Source organism: Cyprinus carpio, chromosome A17 (genome assembly GCF_018340385.1).
Source record: "Cyprinus carpio isolate SPL01 chromosome A17, ASM1834038v1, whole genome shotgun sequence".
NCBI lineage: Eukaryota > Metazoa > Chordata > Actinopteri > Cypriniformes > Cyprinidae > Cyprinus > Cyprinus carpio.
The window spans coordinates 4,250,312-4,267,239 of record NC_056588.1 but is presented as its reverse complement, the minus strand read 5'-3'; the positions used below and the strand labels follow the sequence as shown (position 1 = coordinate 4,267,239).

At 35.8% G+C, this 16,928-nt stretch overlaps 1 protein-coding gene across 1 annotated transcript in view; it reads left to right on the top strand.

Annotated features, from left to right (window-relative positions):
- The window catches only part of LOC109050327 (mirror-image polydactyly gene 1 protein-like), a 73,420-nt gene extending 58,610 nt beyond the window's left edge, over positions 1 to 14,810 (top strand). Inside the window, exons 13-14 of the mRNA XM_042773602.1 lie at positions 8,186 to 8,362; positions 14,064 to 14,810. Of these exons, the coding sequence (XP_042629536.1) occupies positions 8,186 to 8,362; positions 14,064 to 14,130 (244 nt within the window). The 3' untranslated portion in view covers positions 14,131 to 14,810. The remainder of the gene's footprint in view (positions 1 to 8,185; positions 8,363 to 14,063) is intronic.
- The last annotated feature ends 2,118 nt before the right edge of the window (positions 14,811 to 16,928 follow it).

The window sequence follows — 16,928 nt, the reverse complement described above, 5'->3', positions numbered from 1 at the left end:
ATTGATTAAAAAAAAAAACCCCACCAAAAAAAAGGGCACTTCGGAGTGTAAGGGCAAAAAGGGCATGTGCTCTGCACAGGTTGAGCCCTACCTGTGCACGTGCCTGACGCCACAGGAGAACTTTTGGTAACATTTGCAATAAGGTTCAGTTTTTTCAGTAGGAATTTTTTAACCTTTTTTTTTTGTTTTTTGTTTTTTTACAGCATTTATTCATCTACATTAATGTTAATTTATACATTTTTAACATTTTAAGTTGGATAAATTAACATTAGTCAATGTTTTATGGACAGACATGAATTAACAATGAACAAAAGTACACTACTGTTCAAAAGTGTTTAATGTTTATTCTCACCAAAGCTCCATTTATTAGCAAAAAATAAAAACAAAAGTTTAACATTGTGAAATATTTTTTTTCTATTTTAATGCATTTTAAAATGCAATTTTTTTTCCTGTGATGGCAAAGCTGAATTTTCAGCATCATTATTCCAGCCTTTCATTGTCACATGATCCTTCAAAGATCTAATATGCTGATTTGCTGCTCTAGAAACATTTATGATTATTATCAGAGTTGAAAACAATTGTGCTGCTTAATATTTCTGTGAAAACCTTGATACAATTTTATAAGGATTCTTTAATGAATAGAAAGAACATATGTGTTTAAAATATAGGAAATAATTATTTGAAATAGAATTTATTTATTATAATTCAATTTATTTATATTTATAATTTATTTCTATAATTTATTTAACATAATAAGGGTTTTTACTGCTTTTTTTGATACATTGAATGCATCCTTGTTGAATAAAAGTATTAATTTTTGTGAACAAATCTTGTGTATATTTATAAATGTCAAATTAACTGAAAAAGTTTTGTTCACTGCTAGTTCATGGTATCTAATCCATTAACTTAATAAATTAATAAATGGAACCATATTTTAAAGTGCTATCAAACTTCTTTTAAGGTTCATTAAGACCTATTCTTTAGTTCCTTAAAAATTATCCAGTAAAGAACACGCTTATCTTAAGAACTGTTTTTTGTTCTCAGGAACTTTTTAATCTCCAAAAACCATATAAATATCTTTTGTTGTGTTTATGAAATTGGTGCTTAGATGAGGGATCTACGAACTGCTTGTTTTGAAAACTGTCCTTTTAAAGTAATTCACTTCAGCGTCTGTGAGTGTTTGGTGCTACACACCCAAACTCACTTAATCTGAGAAGAGTGTTCTCTCTCTTGTAGTCTCTTCTGTCTGCCCCAGCAGGAGGAGGAGAAGAAACACATTGTATTTCCTCAGTCAGTCTGCATTGTGTGAGGCTGTGAGCGTCAGGGTGTCCAGCGCTGGTCCCCAGCCCCTGCCAATGTGGCTGCAGCACTGAACCTTTAAAAGGAGAATCCTTCAGGCCCAACAAAGGCCAGAGTATGACTGCGTGTGTTTGCTCTCAGGATTGCCCGACCACCTCCATTGTGTCTTTTAGGATAACAGACAGTCTGTGTCACATGAAAGGGCAACGAACAGATGAGAGAGAGAATGGGGTAGTAGAAAAAAATGTCTGCGGCATGAACCTCTGATAGAACTGGCTCCGAATAGTGCAATGTACACACGTTCCCCGCTGATAAAGAGAAACACTTAGGCAATTTTGTTCACTTGGGGTGGGTTGTTTTAATGGGTTATCATTGGCCGGCCGGTGAAGGAGAGGTTAGACTGTGAGTTTAAGGTGCTTTGGTTGAGCGTCAGCCAGGAGGAAGGCAGCGCTGGATAGACGTGTATTAACACCACAGGTCCCCATGCGGTCCAACTCCCCAGTGATCCCTAATTATCACACATGCTAACAGCTCGACCTGTCAACACTTGCAGCTCTATAGTCATTAGCAGATACAATGTACACATACATGAGCTCTCTTTTTCCAATACTCTTGCACTGCACCATAAGCCAAAGAGCCCAATTTCGATTTTCAGCTCAAATCTGATTTTCTTTTTTTTTTAAGGTTTTTCACATGACCTTTTAAATCTGACCCACTGGTCTGAATGGTCCTAAACTGACCTGTAAGCATAAGACAACCTGCCCTGACATGTTCATCGAAAAATCATCAACACATTTCATAATATCATTAATATTATATTATGTTTTGTTATTTTATGAAGTTTGAAGAAATTCATAAACCTTAAACATCTATGGATTAGCATTAATATTAGCATTAAATCTTATTGTTAATGCTAATATGTATTACATTATATAATAAAATTAACATATAAATAAATAGTTTTTATAATATTTCATAATATATATTTATGATTTTCTATATTTTTAAATATTTATTACATATTTATTATAATGTATATATGTATACATAAACTAAAACAAATAAACCTTTATATATATGTGTGTATATAGTATAAATGTGTGTTTATTTTAGCTTTTAATATTTTTTACATTTAATTTATGATGGCAAAGCTGAATTTACATCAGAATTTTTCAAGATTTTTTTAATGATTTATTTGAAATTGAAATCTTTTATAACATTATAAATGTCTTTACTGTAATTTTTGATCAATTTAATATGAGATATACATACATATATAAACCGATTTGAGCCACAGTCTTTTACGGAGTCCCTCTCTCATTTTGGTGTTTGATATTTGTGTTTATTATTAACTTTTTTCTGTATGAGGTAACACAGTAGCAAGTTGTCTGATCTCTGTAAAGATTTCTAATCATTCATCTCTCAGCGAACTGATTATCAGGGGCATTTATTTCCATTTTCTTGTGTTTTCCCTCTTTCATTCAAACCCCCGCCGATTGAGCTGAAATTACTTATTCTCAGAAATCCTTGGATGTTGATAACACCAGTAGTTATGTCACATTGCTAGATGGAAACTTTGAATTTATGTGATATTTATAACGCCTGTGGCATTAACAGACTTTATCCCCAAAACAGAGCAAACTGCAGCCGCTGCATTAGTCGTCTTCGCCGTTCTGTGCAGCAAAATACATTTTGTAGATTGCATGGAACCCCTCCCAGCAAGCAGTGGCTGCTTTATCCAAATGCACAGCAGTGTTCCTGCCCAGGCTCAGCACAAGAAATTCTCTTTTTTCATGAACGAGTGATCACAACTTTGGTGTTTGAGTTCGCCATTGGGTGTGTTCTCTTATTTCTGTGTTCTATTGAGGGAACGAGACATATTGAAACAGCCACGGCCTTTATCAGCAGCTGTCAGCATGAATGATTGGTGTAAGGAATGCTTGACAGTGGGACGTGGTCTGTAGTTAGTTTATATCCACATCAGGTTGCTATAGACACCTGTCAGTAGAATGTCTGTCTCTGCTTTGTCTGCGGTCTCTATGTACTTTTTTTGCCTGTAGATAAATGCTCTCTATTAAAAGGTTATTTTACATGTCCCATCTGATAGCATTTTGTGGTGGTGTTAATGTTTAACTGGCCTGTAGAGTTAGAGGGCAGGTTCGTTGGGATTCCACCCCTGTGATCAGGTATCTTACGGTTCTGGTTAATGATTAATAGAGTCCTCAGGTCGGCTGTCTGGCAAGCTTTATAACTAGACCAACAAACACTGTTTTTAACAAGTAGCATATGTTTGGTTGAATGCAGTGAATAGAATTTTAAAATGTACAAGGGGTGTTATTAGTATTTATTTTATTAGTGGGTTTCACGGTCACTTTTACTGTTGCTCATACTTAAAGGAATAGTTCACCCAAAAATGAAAATTTGCTGATAATTTACTCTCCCACAGGCCATCCAAGATTTATATGCGTTTGTTTCTTCATCAGAATAGATTTAGAGATATTTAGCATTACGTCATTTGCTCAGCAATGGATCCTCTGCAGTGAATGGGTGCCGTCAGAATGAGAGTCCAAACAGCTGATAAAAACATCACAATAATCCACACCACTCCAGTCCATCAATTAATGTTTTGTGAAGTGAAAAGCTGTTTGAAGTAAATAGATTCATTATTAGGTCTTTTAAAGTGCCTCTGTTATGCCATTTTTAAGGTTCCTAATATTGTTATGGGAGTCTCCTACAATAGGATTACATGCATGCAAGGTCAAAAAACGCTTTCGTTTTCTCAACATATGCATTTAATATCACCTTATTTTCTAGCGATTCTCAAACAGTTCGTTCAAAGCAGTTCTAAGATTCAGTCTCTCTAAACCCCTGATTGGTCAGATGGCCCAGTCTGTTGTGAACATAGGTAGGCATTATGCAAATGTGTTACCCCGTGATGTGTAGCCGTCACGGAAGTGGGATTCGAATTACTTACGACTCGTTCAGGCTTTTCAGAGTCGATTCTTTGTTTTGGGAGACAATAACTATTTATTGTGCACTTTCGGCTTTACAGCTTGGCATAATGGCATAATAGGGGCACTTTAACTTCAAACCATTGCATCTAAATAAAATATCCTCTATCCTCTATTATAAATAAGATAGTCCTCTATCCATAATATTATTTTCTCCAGTGAAAAAGTATTCTCTTCTGAATCAGTAGAGAAATATGCACAGATCCAGAACATTTTACAAGCAAAAAACTGTTCTTAACAAATATCTTGATGGGTTTTGATGTGAGAGGACAACAGGGGATGGGCTTTTTCACTAGATGAAGCATTGTTATGGATTATGGACTCAAAAAGCCAAAAGTAACTGTAAAGGTAAATGGCTTAATTATGGATTTGTTTCTGAAAAAAAATGCAGCTTTTCACTTGACGAGATGTTAATTGATGACCGGAGTGGTGTGGATTATTGTGATGTTTTTATCAGCTGTTTGGACTCTCATTCTGATGGCACCCATTCACTGTAGTAGAGGATCCTTCGGTGAGCAAGTGATATAATGCTAAATTTCTCTAAATCTGTTCTGAAGAGAAAAACTCATTTACATCTTGGATGGTAAATTTTTTCAGTAAGTTTTAATTCTTATATGTACACTCTTAAAAATAATTGTTCTTAATTGTTACTGTTGTTCCATTTAGAATCTTTAACATCCATCCAATCTTTACATTGCACAAAAGGTTCTTTACAGTGGAAAAAGTTTCTTCAGATAATTAAAATATTATTTGCACTAATTTAAAAAAAAATGGTTCTTTTAATGACAGTCCACTGAAAGGTTCCTTGTGGAACCAAAAATGGTTCCTTTTGAACCTTTATTTTTAAGAGTTTAGTATAATCACATATAATTTCACACATCAATCACAGCTTCTATTTAAACTGTGAACTGTACTAGACAGGTTGCGTTTATATGCCTGTTTATGGAGCTCAATCATACTGGCATCTCCATTCCTCTGAGCGGGACAGGAACGTCATATATCCTACTATAATCATTCTCATAAAGTGGGGACCAGGATGGACCAGTTGTGTCTATGAGGGGGTGGGCGGACTTAGATAAGATAATCCATAGTGTGGCAATGCTTCTCTGCCCTCGTTTGTCACTGTCATTGGACCTTTGTACCCAATATGTTTGCATTTAATTAAACAAAGCACACAAATTTACATCACTTTCTCTACCATCAATATCGCATCAGAATTGATTACCTCCTGCCTTAAAAGATAAAAAAATAAAAGAAGAACCTGAGATGGAAACCTTCCTGAAACTAATTAGCAAGACTGAATGAGTAATATGACTTTAGGGCAACAACACACAGGCACATTGGCTAAAGACAAAAGCTGCTGCCAATCAATCTTGATGTCTCTGTCACTATAGACACACATGCATGCAGGCATGTGAGCCAGACAGACGTTTTGTATTGTCAGCTAATCGTGGCATTGTATTAATGCATTGTTTCCCTGGCTAATATGAATGCCCACTTAATAGCGCTGAGGTTTGCTGTATGTCTGTGGTCGCAGGTGTGCGCTGTGTACCTGTGTGTGTGTGTGTGTGTGTGTGTGTGTGTGTGTGTGTTATTACAGCTGTTCATCTTGTTTCTGCTTGAATGAAACAGGGAGCAGGTGTTATCATTATTTAGGCCTGATATTGACATCTCTGTGCTCTTTGTGTCATATTAAAGCATATAAGTCCTCTGCAGTTTGTTGACAGCTTTTTAAGCACCTTTAAGCATATAAAATGATATTGGGGCTTTTTAATGGGAGACAAAATTACTTTTCATTTGACAGACGATGAAACGGGTGATACAATCTATTAGATGTACAGTATGTAACCACACAGCAACCGAGGAAGTCTATCCACCTTATTTTGCAAGAAAGAGAAAGCTACAGTATTTCTTTGAATGAGTGAAACTTATAACTAGAATTAACTAGAAAAATAACAAGGTCCTGTCAAACTTATTTTGCGCTATAAACCAGTCTGTTCATGACTGTGATAATAAATTCAAATATTATGATAACAAACACCAATTTGCAATAAAGCACTATAACGGACTGTTTTTAAATAAATAATTGGGAGCAAATGAAACGTCTCAAGAATGAAACCTCAAAATGTGCAACTTTCACACCAAGGACAGTTTTTTTTTTTTTTTTTATCGTTCTACATTTAAAAGAATAGTAGAGGTCACACCACAAATATAATGATAATGGCACAGAGGAACAATATCACTGGAGTCACTTTCAAAATGAGTTTTTCCAGCTGATGAACAATAAAAAGATAAACAGCCTATCAGCTGGAAGTGAATGACACCAGAAGCATCGCAATTTCAAGTTACAAATGGCTGCACCCGCTCTTATGTTAAAAATAATGGAGTTATCTGTTACCTGTTAGCATTTTTTATTCATCACAGAGCCAATTGTTTGACTGCTGCATGCAGCTCTGAAAGCACACATCCATCTTTGCATATTGGCATGGGCATTTTATGAGCACAATCACCTGAACTGTAAATGCCATATCAAATACAGCAATGCCTTGGCAACACTTCAGCATTTTGGGTGGCTTTGTTTTGCACAGGAAAGCTGCATCATGTTTTCATTAGAAATGTTTATTGTTTAAAACGTCTGTTTTCTCAAGAAGGTGATTTGTTTTTTTGTGACAGTTAGCGGCATTTCAATTTATGACGATTACTTCATAGGAGCTTTTGGCGGTAGTTGTACAGTTGGTTAGACTGATGTGTATCTCTAATCGTCCCCCCTACCCTTCTGTTTTTATCTTGACCCTCGTTATCTCACGCCTTGTTGAAAAACACCTGTCTGAATTTCACCTTGAGCTGGATGCAGCGCCGTGAGAGCGTTAATGTATTCCGCTGACATTCTGAGGAATTATTAGCCCCAGATATTGTTTCTTGTACTGACATTCTGTTTGAATATTAGATGTGTCTGTTGATATAGAGTTATGATTCCCACCTCCAGGTAAACTGCAAGCATGCTCTCACTGTTTCTGGGTCAAGTTTCATGTTTGTGTAAGAAATTTGACCATTGGCATTTCTCCTGGTTTATGAAACATGAGCCTGCCCTGATGCTACACCGTCAGTCAGCCGTTATATTGTTCTTGTAATTTTGATGATTGTCTTTCCTGAGGATCTGTTGAAGTGTGTGATGAATAACAAAGATATGTAGTTGTGTAGTTTTTATATGCATTAAAACTGATGTTACTTGGAAATTGACATACTTACAAATTCAGTACAGTTCATATTAGTTAATATTTTTTTTAATTCATAAGCAATCATATAATCTGTGTTGCCTACTGCATTTGTTAGAACAGACTGAAAACATGTTAACCTAAACATCTAAAACTGGTCAAGTTAATATCGCTGAATCAACCTGAATACCTGATCATTTTTTACCAAAATAAACCTAATTTTTATGGGTTAAGTCGGGTAGATTTTTAGTGTGTAGGTTTTGTTGATAATGTAGATTTTAAAGTAGTTGAAATGACAGTTTTTTGTTTTTTAAATGCAAAACTTGGCCCATGCATAATCTGTTCACATTATTTCACATTTTATATTTAATAAAGTGGAAAATATGCAGAATTCTGCTGAATGAGTTTAAATGTGGAAAACTCTTGATGATTAAAAGTATTATAAAATTAGCCATTTTATATTTTATTGAAGCAACAAAAACATTTCAAAATGCAATTATTAAAAATAATAATTTAACAATAAAGTAGTAGTTATAATTTTTGAATACTGACTGAAGATTTGGTAGCACTTCTTATAAGCAGCCAAGTGAACGTGGCCAGTTCATGAATCACTCGATCACTAATTACACTTAGGGATCAAAACTGTTTTTGTGTTTTCAGTGTGATGCAGCATCAGGCTGGTGAGACCAGGCTGGACAGTCCTGCCACCTCAAACCAGAGCCAGATTCAGCCCCTGCTGTACCGTCTGCAGCAGCTGACAGCAGAATTTCAGAGCGCTCAGACCCAACTATGTCTGACCCAGGAGAGAGAGAGGGAGGCCAATGAGAAAGTGCAGAGGTGAGTACACACGTGCACTGTCTGTTTATACATGGGAAAGTTTAAATAACATACCAAAATCGTGTTAAACTACCAGTCTATCTATCTATCTATCTATCTATCTATCTATCTATATATCTATCTATCTATCTATCTATATATATATATATAAAAAGAAAAATATGAATCAGCACAACTGTTTTCAGCATTGATAAAAAAATATTAATCAGCACAACTGTTTTCAGCATTGATAATAATAATAAATGTTTCTTGTGCAACAAATCAGCATATTAGAATGATTTCTGAAGGGTCATGTGACACTGAAACTGGCATAATGGCTGCTGATTTTTTTTCTTCCTTTTAATATTTATTTTGATTTGGGTTTTTAGGAAAGTAAATTCACTCAAGAATGACAGTTTTGTCTTCATTTTCTAAACATTTTCTCATTTACCCTTCATTAGTTCCATGTTCCAAACTTGTATGACTTCTGTGAAACAGAAAAAGAGATGTTATGCAGAATGTTCATGCTGCTCTTCATTCCATGACAATGAATGAGGAGAGATGCTGTCAAGTACCATGAATTGGAATTGTTTTTGGAATTCGACAGCATCAATCCCTATTCACTTTTATTGCATTTGAAAAAAGCATGAACAAAAATTCCACTTTTGTGTTTCATTAAAGAAGCCTGTTTATTCCTGTTTGGAGATATTCTTAGACTTGTTGGACTTTCTTAAAGCGTGTTCTCTCAATCTCTCTAACCTTGGCCTCCAAGAAACAGGAACATTGGAGATGTTCTGTACATTTATAAAAACTGGTCGCCTGGTAGAAATTCCCTCTCTCTCCCTATTGTCTCACTCACATTGGGGGCTCCCCACACAAAGCAAACACAGGCCGGCATGCTGATCTATTTACATGATGAATTAACCAAAGGGGGTGGAGATGCTGAGCTGAGGGGGTGCTCAAAACACAGAGTGAACCCCCCACCACCCCATCACAATGACAGAACTTTAGTACTCTGTTTACACATGCCGCTCTGAAGGGTTTCAATCACACAGCCTCTGCTGCATGACATGAAACTCCGTATCCCACAATGCACTTTGCTTTGACCGGTGCTGCTGTCCTCACATAGACAGCAAGTGTGTATCAGAGCAGCTTGTTTGCGTACATTGGTCTGACCGAGCAGTGTCCACAGTGCAAGGTTCAGGTGTGTGAGTCACTACTGTCTGCAGCATAGAATCGAACTGCTCATTTCAGCCCTGCACAGGACTACTGGAAGAGTCTCTGTGCAGTATTACTGGAAGTTAACAAGTTCCCTGTATTCTGAGAATCAGCATGTTATTTATGGCTCGAGGCCCTGAATTAGTGCCAAATCATTTCTTAAAGGAAAAAATTATTTATTCACACTTATGACTTTCTTTGTTCTGTGGAACACAAAAGAAGGTATTTTGAAGAATGTTGAAACTCACTGATTTTCATTAGGGGAAAGATATCAAAACGTCATCTTTTGTGTTCCACAGAACAAAGAAAGTCAAACAGCTTTGGAATGAATTTTTGGGTGAACTTTGCATTTAAAGGAGTACTTCACCCAAAGACAAAATCCAATCATTATTTGTTCACCCTCATATAATTTCAAATCTGTTTATATAGGATACATTTATATATGATGAAGAGTTCTGTTTTTGTAGAAGGACAGTTCATAGTGACCATGACTGTTTTCAGGGAATAAGCACATGAGTCACATGGACTACTTTCTGTTGCTTTCTGATTTTTATTTATTCATTGATTTAAACTTGTTTTTATTTTTATTTATTTATTTGACAACTGTGATTACCGTACACTCCCATAAGTGTTGTTTTAATATCATTGAGATAATATTATAGATTTATTTTTTGAATTAGTTTTTATTTTTATATTTCAGTTAAAGTTTTTTTTTTTTTTTTTTTTTTTGCAATTTTGTTGTGTTATTGACATTCATATATTTTGGCACCTTATCTACCTCTAAAAGGTGCATATTTGCATATAAAGGTACTGGTATGAAGCTTTTAGGAGTAAATAAAGTACAAAAATGTCCATTCGATGGTGTTGCCACGGTGCCGAGCTGTTGTACCTCTAAACACAAATTATGCAATTTTTTTCTGAGCGTGAATAACCTGTTATATGGAAAATAATGTAAATTATTAAGATGATTAAAAAGTCCTCCTTTTGTGTTCCAGAAAAAAAAAAATCTATTTTGAGTTTATGGGGTGAGTAAATGTGACAGAATTTAAAACCAGACATTTTTCTTGCAGTGAGCCCTCATGTAGAGATGGTTAGAGTCGAGGTGACAGCTGTTTTGTTTCATAGAGCATCAGCATCTATGTGTGTGTACAACTGTGATCGTCTGCAGTAAGCAGGAGAACTGCGCCGGTCACACCTGACCGCTAGCTGACATTCAGATGGATGCCCCGCACTTACCGGGCTCCGGGCGGCCTGTGGGAAGCCACTCTGACGTGGGCCTTGTCACATGGCTGTGAGAAGAATGCAGGGGTGATGCGATCGTCCTCCAGGCTCCCACAGCGGGGTGAACCGGGGAGGAGGAAGCCCAGCGCCGGCCCAGAATGTGGCACCTGAGTGCCGTTCCTCCAGGCCCATTGACGGAGGAGCTGAGCTGAATGTCTAATGACCTGCTGAATCAAATTTGGCTGTGAGAAGCACACAAAGGACCTTTTCATTGCCCCGATGGGCCACAAATGGGCTGCGGCTGGTGCGTCCCATCCGGGGTTATTACTAACTAAAGGGATGTTTGCTAAAACTAAAACCATAAAAAAAAAATGTTACTTACTAAATCATATATATTTCATTTTATTTTATAATTTGATTATATTTATTACAAATTTACTTATTTTATTTTACTGTAGCTAGTTGCCGAGGGAACATTTCTCATTTCTCATGTAGTTTAACTTGATGTACAAAAATAACTAAAACTGCAACTGAAATATAATTAATAATACTATATAGACATAATATAAAAAAATGAAAATTACAAAAACAAAAACTTTAATAAATGAAAATAGAAAAAAAACTAATTCAGAATATTAATAAAAACTATATATAAATATTTTTAATGTTTATATAATATGCATATAAATTAAAAACAACTTATATTTCAGCAAGCTGCCTTGACAACATTTCTCATTTGTCATGTAGTTTAACTGGATGTACTGAAATAACTGAAATAACAGTTCATGCAAACTATAGACATGTATACGAAAATGCACAACAAATTTAGTAAAACTTTAGTAAAATGAAAAAAGAAAGCATAAAAATAAAAATAAATTCAGAATATTAATAAAAACTATATATAAATAAAATATATATTTTTTAATATTAATATAATATAAATATTTAAAAATAAAAACTAATTCATAATATGAATAAAAATTATAACACCGGTACTAAAATACTTAAAATAAGACTGATCCCATCATGCTGCTGCAGGCTCTTCTGTCTGTCACAGGCCTGCTTTTGTGCCGTTCTGCATCTTGTGTACCACTAAAAATCCCTCTACAGTGGCCTGAGTTATCATCCCATAGCATTTCATGTTAGCATTTTTGTCAGACGTTGTCGTGGCATAATTATAGATAATGAACAGGATCTTCTTTTACATTGAAACATGGATATGTTGTCATGCCATACATAAAACGTGCTGTTGTTTAGAATTTATGCACGGCTGCTGTTTACTTTGTGTTATTTGAGCTGGAATTGTTGGTTTTGCGACTCCGTGAATTCTTAATCGGGATTTGTGCTTTTGCCGGCTCTTCCCTGGCGTGTATGTTTGGGTTTACGGCCACTCTCTGCAAACAGTGTTCACCAAATCCTCCCCAGCCCGCAGACACACCTTGGAGATCCTGCCACGGAAAGGCAGACCTGTTAATTGTGCAAACATGACAGGGAGGCTAATGAATATATTTAAAACGCTAAAAATTTGCACACAAGGGGGAAAGGTGTTTCCGTGCATGTTTATGGAGGAGAGACAGTCTTGTGGTGTCTGTCTGCATGTTTGTACCTTTTATAAAAATTAGACTGCTGTTTTGAACCATTCCACCCCCCTCATCTGTATATATGCTCATGTGCGTGACCTGTTCATTTAGCAACAGTGACCTTTTATAAATATTAGTCTGCTGTTTTGAACCATTCCACCCCCCTCTTCTTTCCCCCTTTTGCTCCAAAGTGACGCATTTCTCTCGGCCACAGAGCGCCTCTGAGAAATGCATATGGTCCTGCGGCTGCTCTTCAATCTCCCTGTACGGGAAAACAGGTGGAGACTTCAGCGGGAGCAAAGCTTGGGTCAGACCACTCCCATATGCTCACTTGATAAGAATGAGAAACCTCAGTAGACAGTACGAGCACTGGCTATGCTAAGCACATCTTATCAGGATTGCTATGAAGGCTTTGATAGAGCTGGGCTTGCTTTGTTGTTGTAAGACCGCTTGAACTCAATGTTATCAGCTCTTTTTATTTAAAAAAAGCTTGGATTTAACAATCCTGAGCTATCTACAACCTTCAACATTTGTCATACATGCATTTATTTTATGTAAGGAATTTAATAAATACGTAACGTCTGATTTTCAGATCACAGAGTAAGTACTGAAAAATTGGCTCTGAATGTTATAGAGACTTGGATCTTATAAGCAATCACTCCAACCTAGCATTTTGCTAATGGCTAAGGTCTTGAAAGGCACCATATGTTTTCTTCATAAAGTGTAAAAATCTTATGCATTGTCTAAAATAAATTATTGAAATGTATGCATAGTTTTCTTTACACATTAAATAAAATGCATTATACAGTATGTTTTAAGATGAATGTTTTACACACACACACACACTCACACACACACACACACACACACACACACACACACACACACACACACACACACACACATATATATAGAGAGAGAGTTTTGATGTGGGCTTTTTTGTCATTTTTATTAGTGTTTTTAATGTCTATAATGCGTTTATTAATTTTTATATATACACATAACAAACACAATGCATTAAATTTGATTTAAAAAATATTTCACATAGCTTGAATATTATAAAAAAATAATTAATAATCTTTGCTATAAGTCATATTCATATTTTTAAGTAATGTAACTTTAAGTGAGTTTCAATTGTAGTTATATAAATTAAGGGGCCTGATTTGATCTATTTTGTCATATTCTCACTTTTATTATTTATTTATTTTTTCATTTATTGATTGCATAGTATAACATCATTTGAAGTAATGTAAAAGTTTCTGAAGAGTATATTTTTTGGAGCAGAACCAGCATTTGTTTGGATGGAGAGAAGCAGGTCTGCTTTCATTCCCCATTATTCATTTGCTCCTGAAGAATCCCTTCACCCAACTAGATCTCCCTCCATTTCCACAGAGTCTGTGGGATCATCACCCTCATAAGCACAGGTTTACTCACCCCGACCAATCACATGACACCACACACAGGCTTCTGTTTGCTGGAGTAAAGGCAGCGGATATTTGGAGGATTTGGGCATTGACACCAGCATGGATGTCTCACCCACTTTAAGAAGTGTCTACATCCACTCTCTGCATCTTTCCGTTCCTCCAAGAGTGCCCTTGTGTGAGGAGAAAACAGCTAAGAGCTGGCCTGCGTTTGTCTTGCTCTTCTTTCATTTACACAATCACTTATTTCTGCCTTCCCTCTCTCTGATTTTCCTTTCTCAGGTTGGAGCGGCTGGTGGAGGTGTTACGGAAGAAAGTGGGCACTGGCAGTGTCCGAAAAGTCATCTGATTGACTGGCCGCCGGGCGACCCGAGCAGACGGCCACATCTGGTGACCAGGCTGCAGCGTTTAACTCTGAGCAAACAGCCGAAGCCTGGCCTGGGCAAACACAGGCTGGAAGTGGCGTTCTTTCACTCAGCCCTGTTCTCATTCCAGCCCAGGCTCAGAAAACCATCGTAAATGTTTAACCACATTCTCTCTGCAGTCACCAATGAAACTACTGCTGCCAGCCCTTTACCTCCACACTCTTATCTGCTACTCCAAAGGTTTTTCTTTCCTCTCCTCTCAGTCAATTTTTACTTAAGTCTGGTTAAACAAGGGAGATTTGATTGGACAATTACTTTGTGAGGTACTGAGACTTTATTTTCGATAGAAAGCCAGCTATTTTTTTGATCAGGCTGGACTATAGATATTTTACATTTTTCCCCAATTAATAAAGGGAGTTATAACAACAATATGCAGTGTATCATATGATACAGTCAGTATTTATGATCATGAATGCTTGTTTGGTATTTACTCTTGAATGTTATGTAATAAATTGTTTCTGTGCTTAACACTTAGGGTTTTTATATATATTGACAATAGAAATTATAGGATAAATCCTTAAAATATATATTTTTAAAAATCATCAAATTGTGCAGTCCATTAATAGAGAATGTAGTATGTTTATTTTACATGACTCAAAAAAAATGTATCGCTCAAAACCCCTTTATTTATATGTGTTTTGCTTTAAGTAAATACGAAATAAGTCTTTTTGATGAGAATTATCAGTAATTTTTTCTCTCTTTTTTCGGAGTTTGTTTTTAATTCAAATTCATTTTTAAAACTACATAATCATGTTCTAAACATGACTATTCAATCAAACCCATAAGTAATGCTTTTTATAATTCAAGTTAAATATTGCATGAAATATTGTTAAAATATTTACAATTATTCTTTACCTTTAATACTTTTTAATGTGTTCTTAAAATTTATATTTTTGTTTAAAACAGCCCAATCTGCAAAATCAGATATACAGTATCTTGCAGGAATGGCAGGTCTGTATATATTTAAAGTCTATATAAAATGCAACACAAAAACCCTGATGATTCTCTGAATACTTCATAATGGGTTTGCGAGTGTTTAATGGGAAGTGCTTTGCATGCTGATAATTTACAAACATAAAATGGGCCAAAGAGATCTGTCGACCTTTACAAACAAATAGATACCCCAAACAATTATATAAGCATGCTTAATGTTGCCTTTCCATGTCCGTCCTTCAGCAGAGCTCCTCTTCAGCATGATCGATTATGTACTCAGAAATATGTTAGATGCACCGGTGAATAAAGAAAGGGCTGTTTAGGCCAGACGTGCCCCTGAGTATCCCTCCCCTCAAATAAACGCCCGACACCAGGACAAGCTTGTCGATTTTCCTCCTATAGGTTACCGTGGAGATGGCACAACCTGGGTGTCCCACCACATCCCTATGGAAAACACTTGCCCTTTGATGGTGAAACTTTTCTTCTCGCGCTGAAAACTTTTGTTTTGAGATGTTCTTAAATGATTTGTTTGAGATGTGCGTGTTGTAAGTGATTTGTTTGAGATGTGGATGTTCAGAGTGGGTGTGGAGGCTGTGTTTACTGGGGCTTGTGGAGTGAAATGCCCTATTACCACCCCCAAATTCAGTATGCTTGATCATCGACTTACAAAAAAAACTTTTATACGCTTTAATTAAAACTGTGTTTTGGCTGCACTTATTGAATGACCCTCAGAGAAAAGCACCACTGATCCGGTTGCTATAACGACACCAAGTATTTCAAGCTCTCTCTTTTTCTCTGTCTGCTTCTGTCCTTCTCATAGTAGCTGTTTATTCATACAAATATAGAGCACAATTTCTATGGGACGTTTTTACTTTTCCCAGGTTCTTATCAGGCTGATAAATTTGTGTTGGTTGTAATGTTAAAATTGTGCATTATTGATTTGGATAACCTTAATATTTGGTTTGATAAACAATATTATAAATCATTTTATTCTAAATTCAAAATATATAATATTAATATTCATTTAGACCAGTAAAATTTCATATTAGCCTAATTAAGCTTATTTGCTTAAGTGAAATTAAATTTAATTAAAGATTCCAAAAGGGTTGTTTGCAGCAATGTCATAGAATCATTATTTTTTGGTTTCCCAAAGAACCTTTCAGTGAATAGGTCTTAAAATAACCTCTTTTTTTTTTTTTTTCAATAATCCAAAGAACCTTTTTGATATAAAGAATCTTAGAAAGGTTGCATGGATGTTAAAGTTTCTTCATGGAACCTTAGATGCCAATAAGGAACCTTTATTTTTAAGAGTGCAAATTAAGACTTTTTGCATTATTCATTTGAAATATTGCATTATTTCAAATGTTTTATTCTTATAATCGTCTAATAAATAAATCATATAAAATGTAAAAGATAATACTAAGAAGAAGAAAAAATGCAGTATGCATTAGCCCAGTGAAACTCCAACGAAAGCAACTGGCCGTTTCTATCCAAAAGCCCCTGCTGTAGAATAATGAAGACACAAAACACGGAACACCATCGAGGGGAGTGCGAGACCACCAACCTGACATGCTCGATGCATATTAGAGGCGCACAAAGCTCTAATAAACTTGTCCCGTATCATTTTTGATGGAAAAGCTGATGGCAGCTGCTTCTAAAGCTGATGTCGGATAGAGATCTCTCCCTCTTCTCTCTCGCCCTTTGAAAGGCCTTTTCTTTCGTGTGTGTGATTCTGAAGGGGTATTGCTTTGCTCTTTTCGTTGGCCAAGCACAATTGTGTTATTGGAGA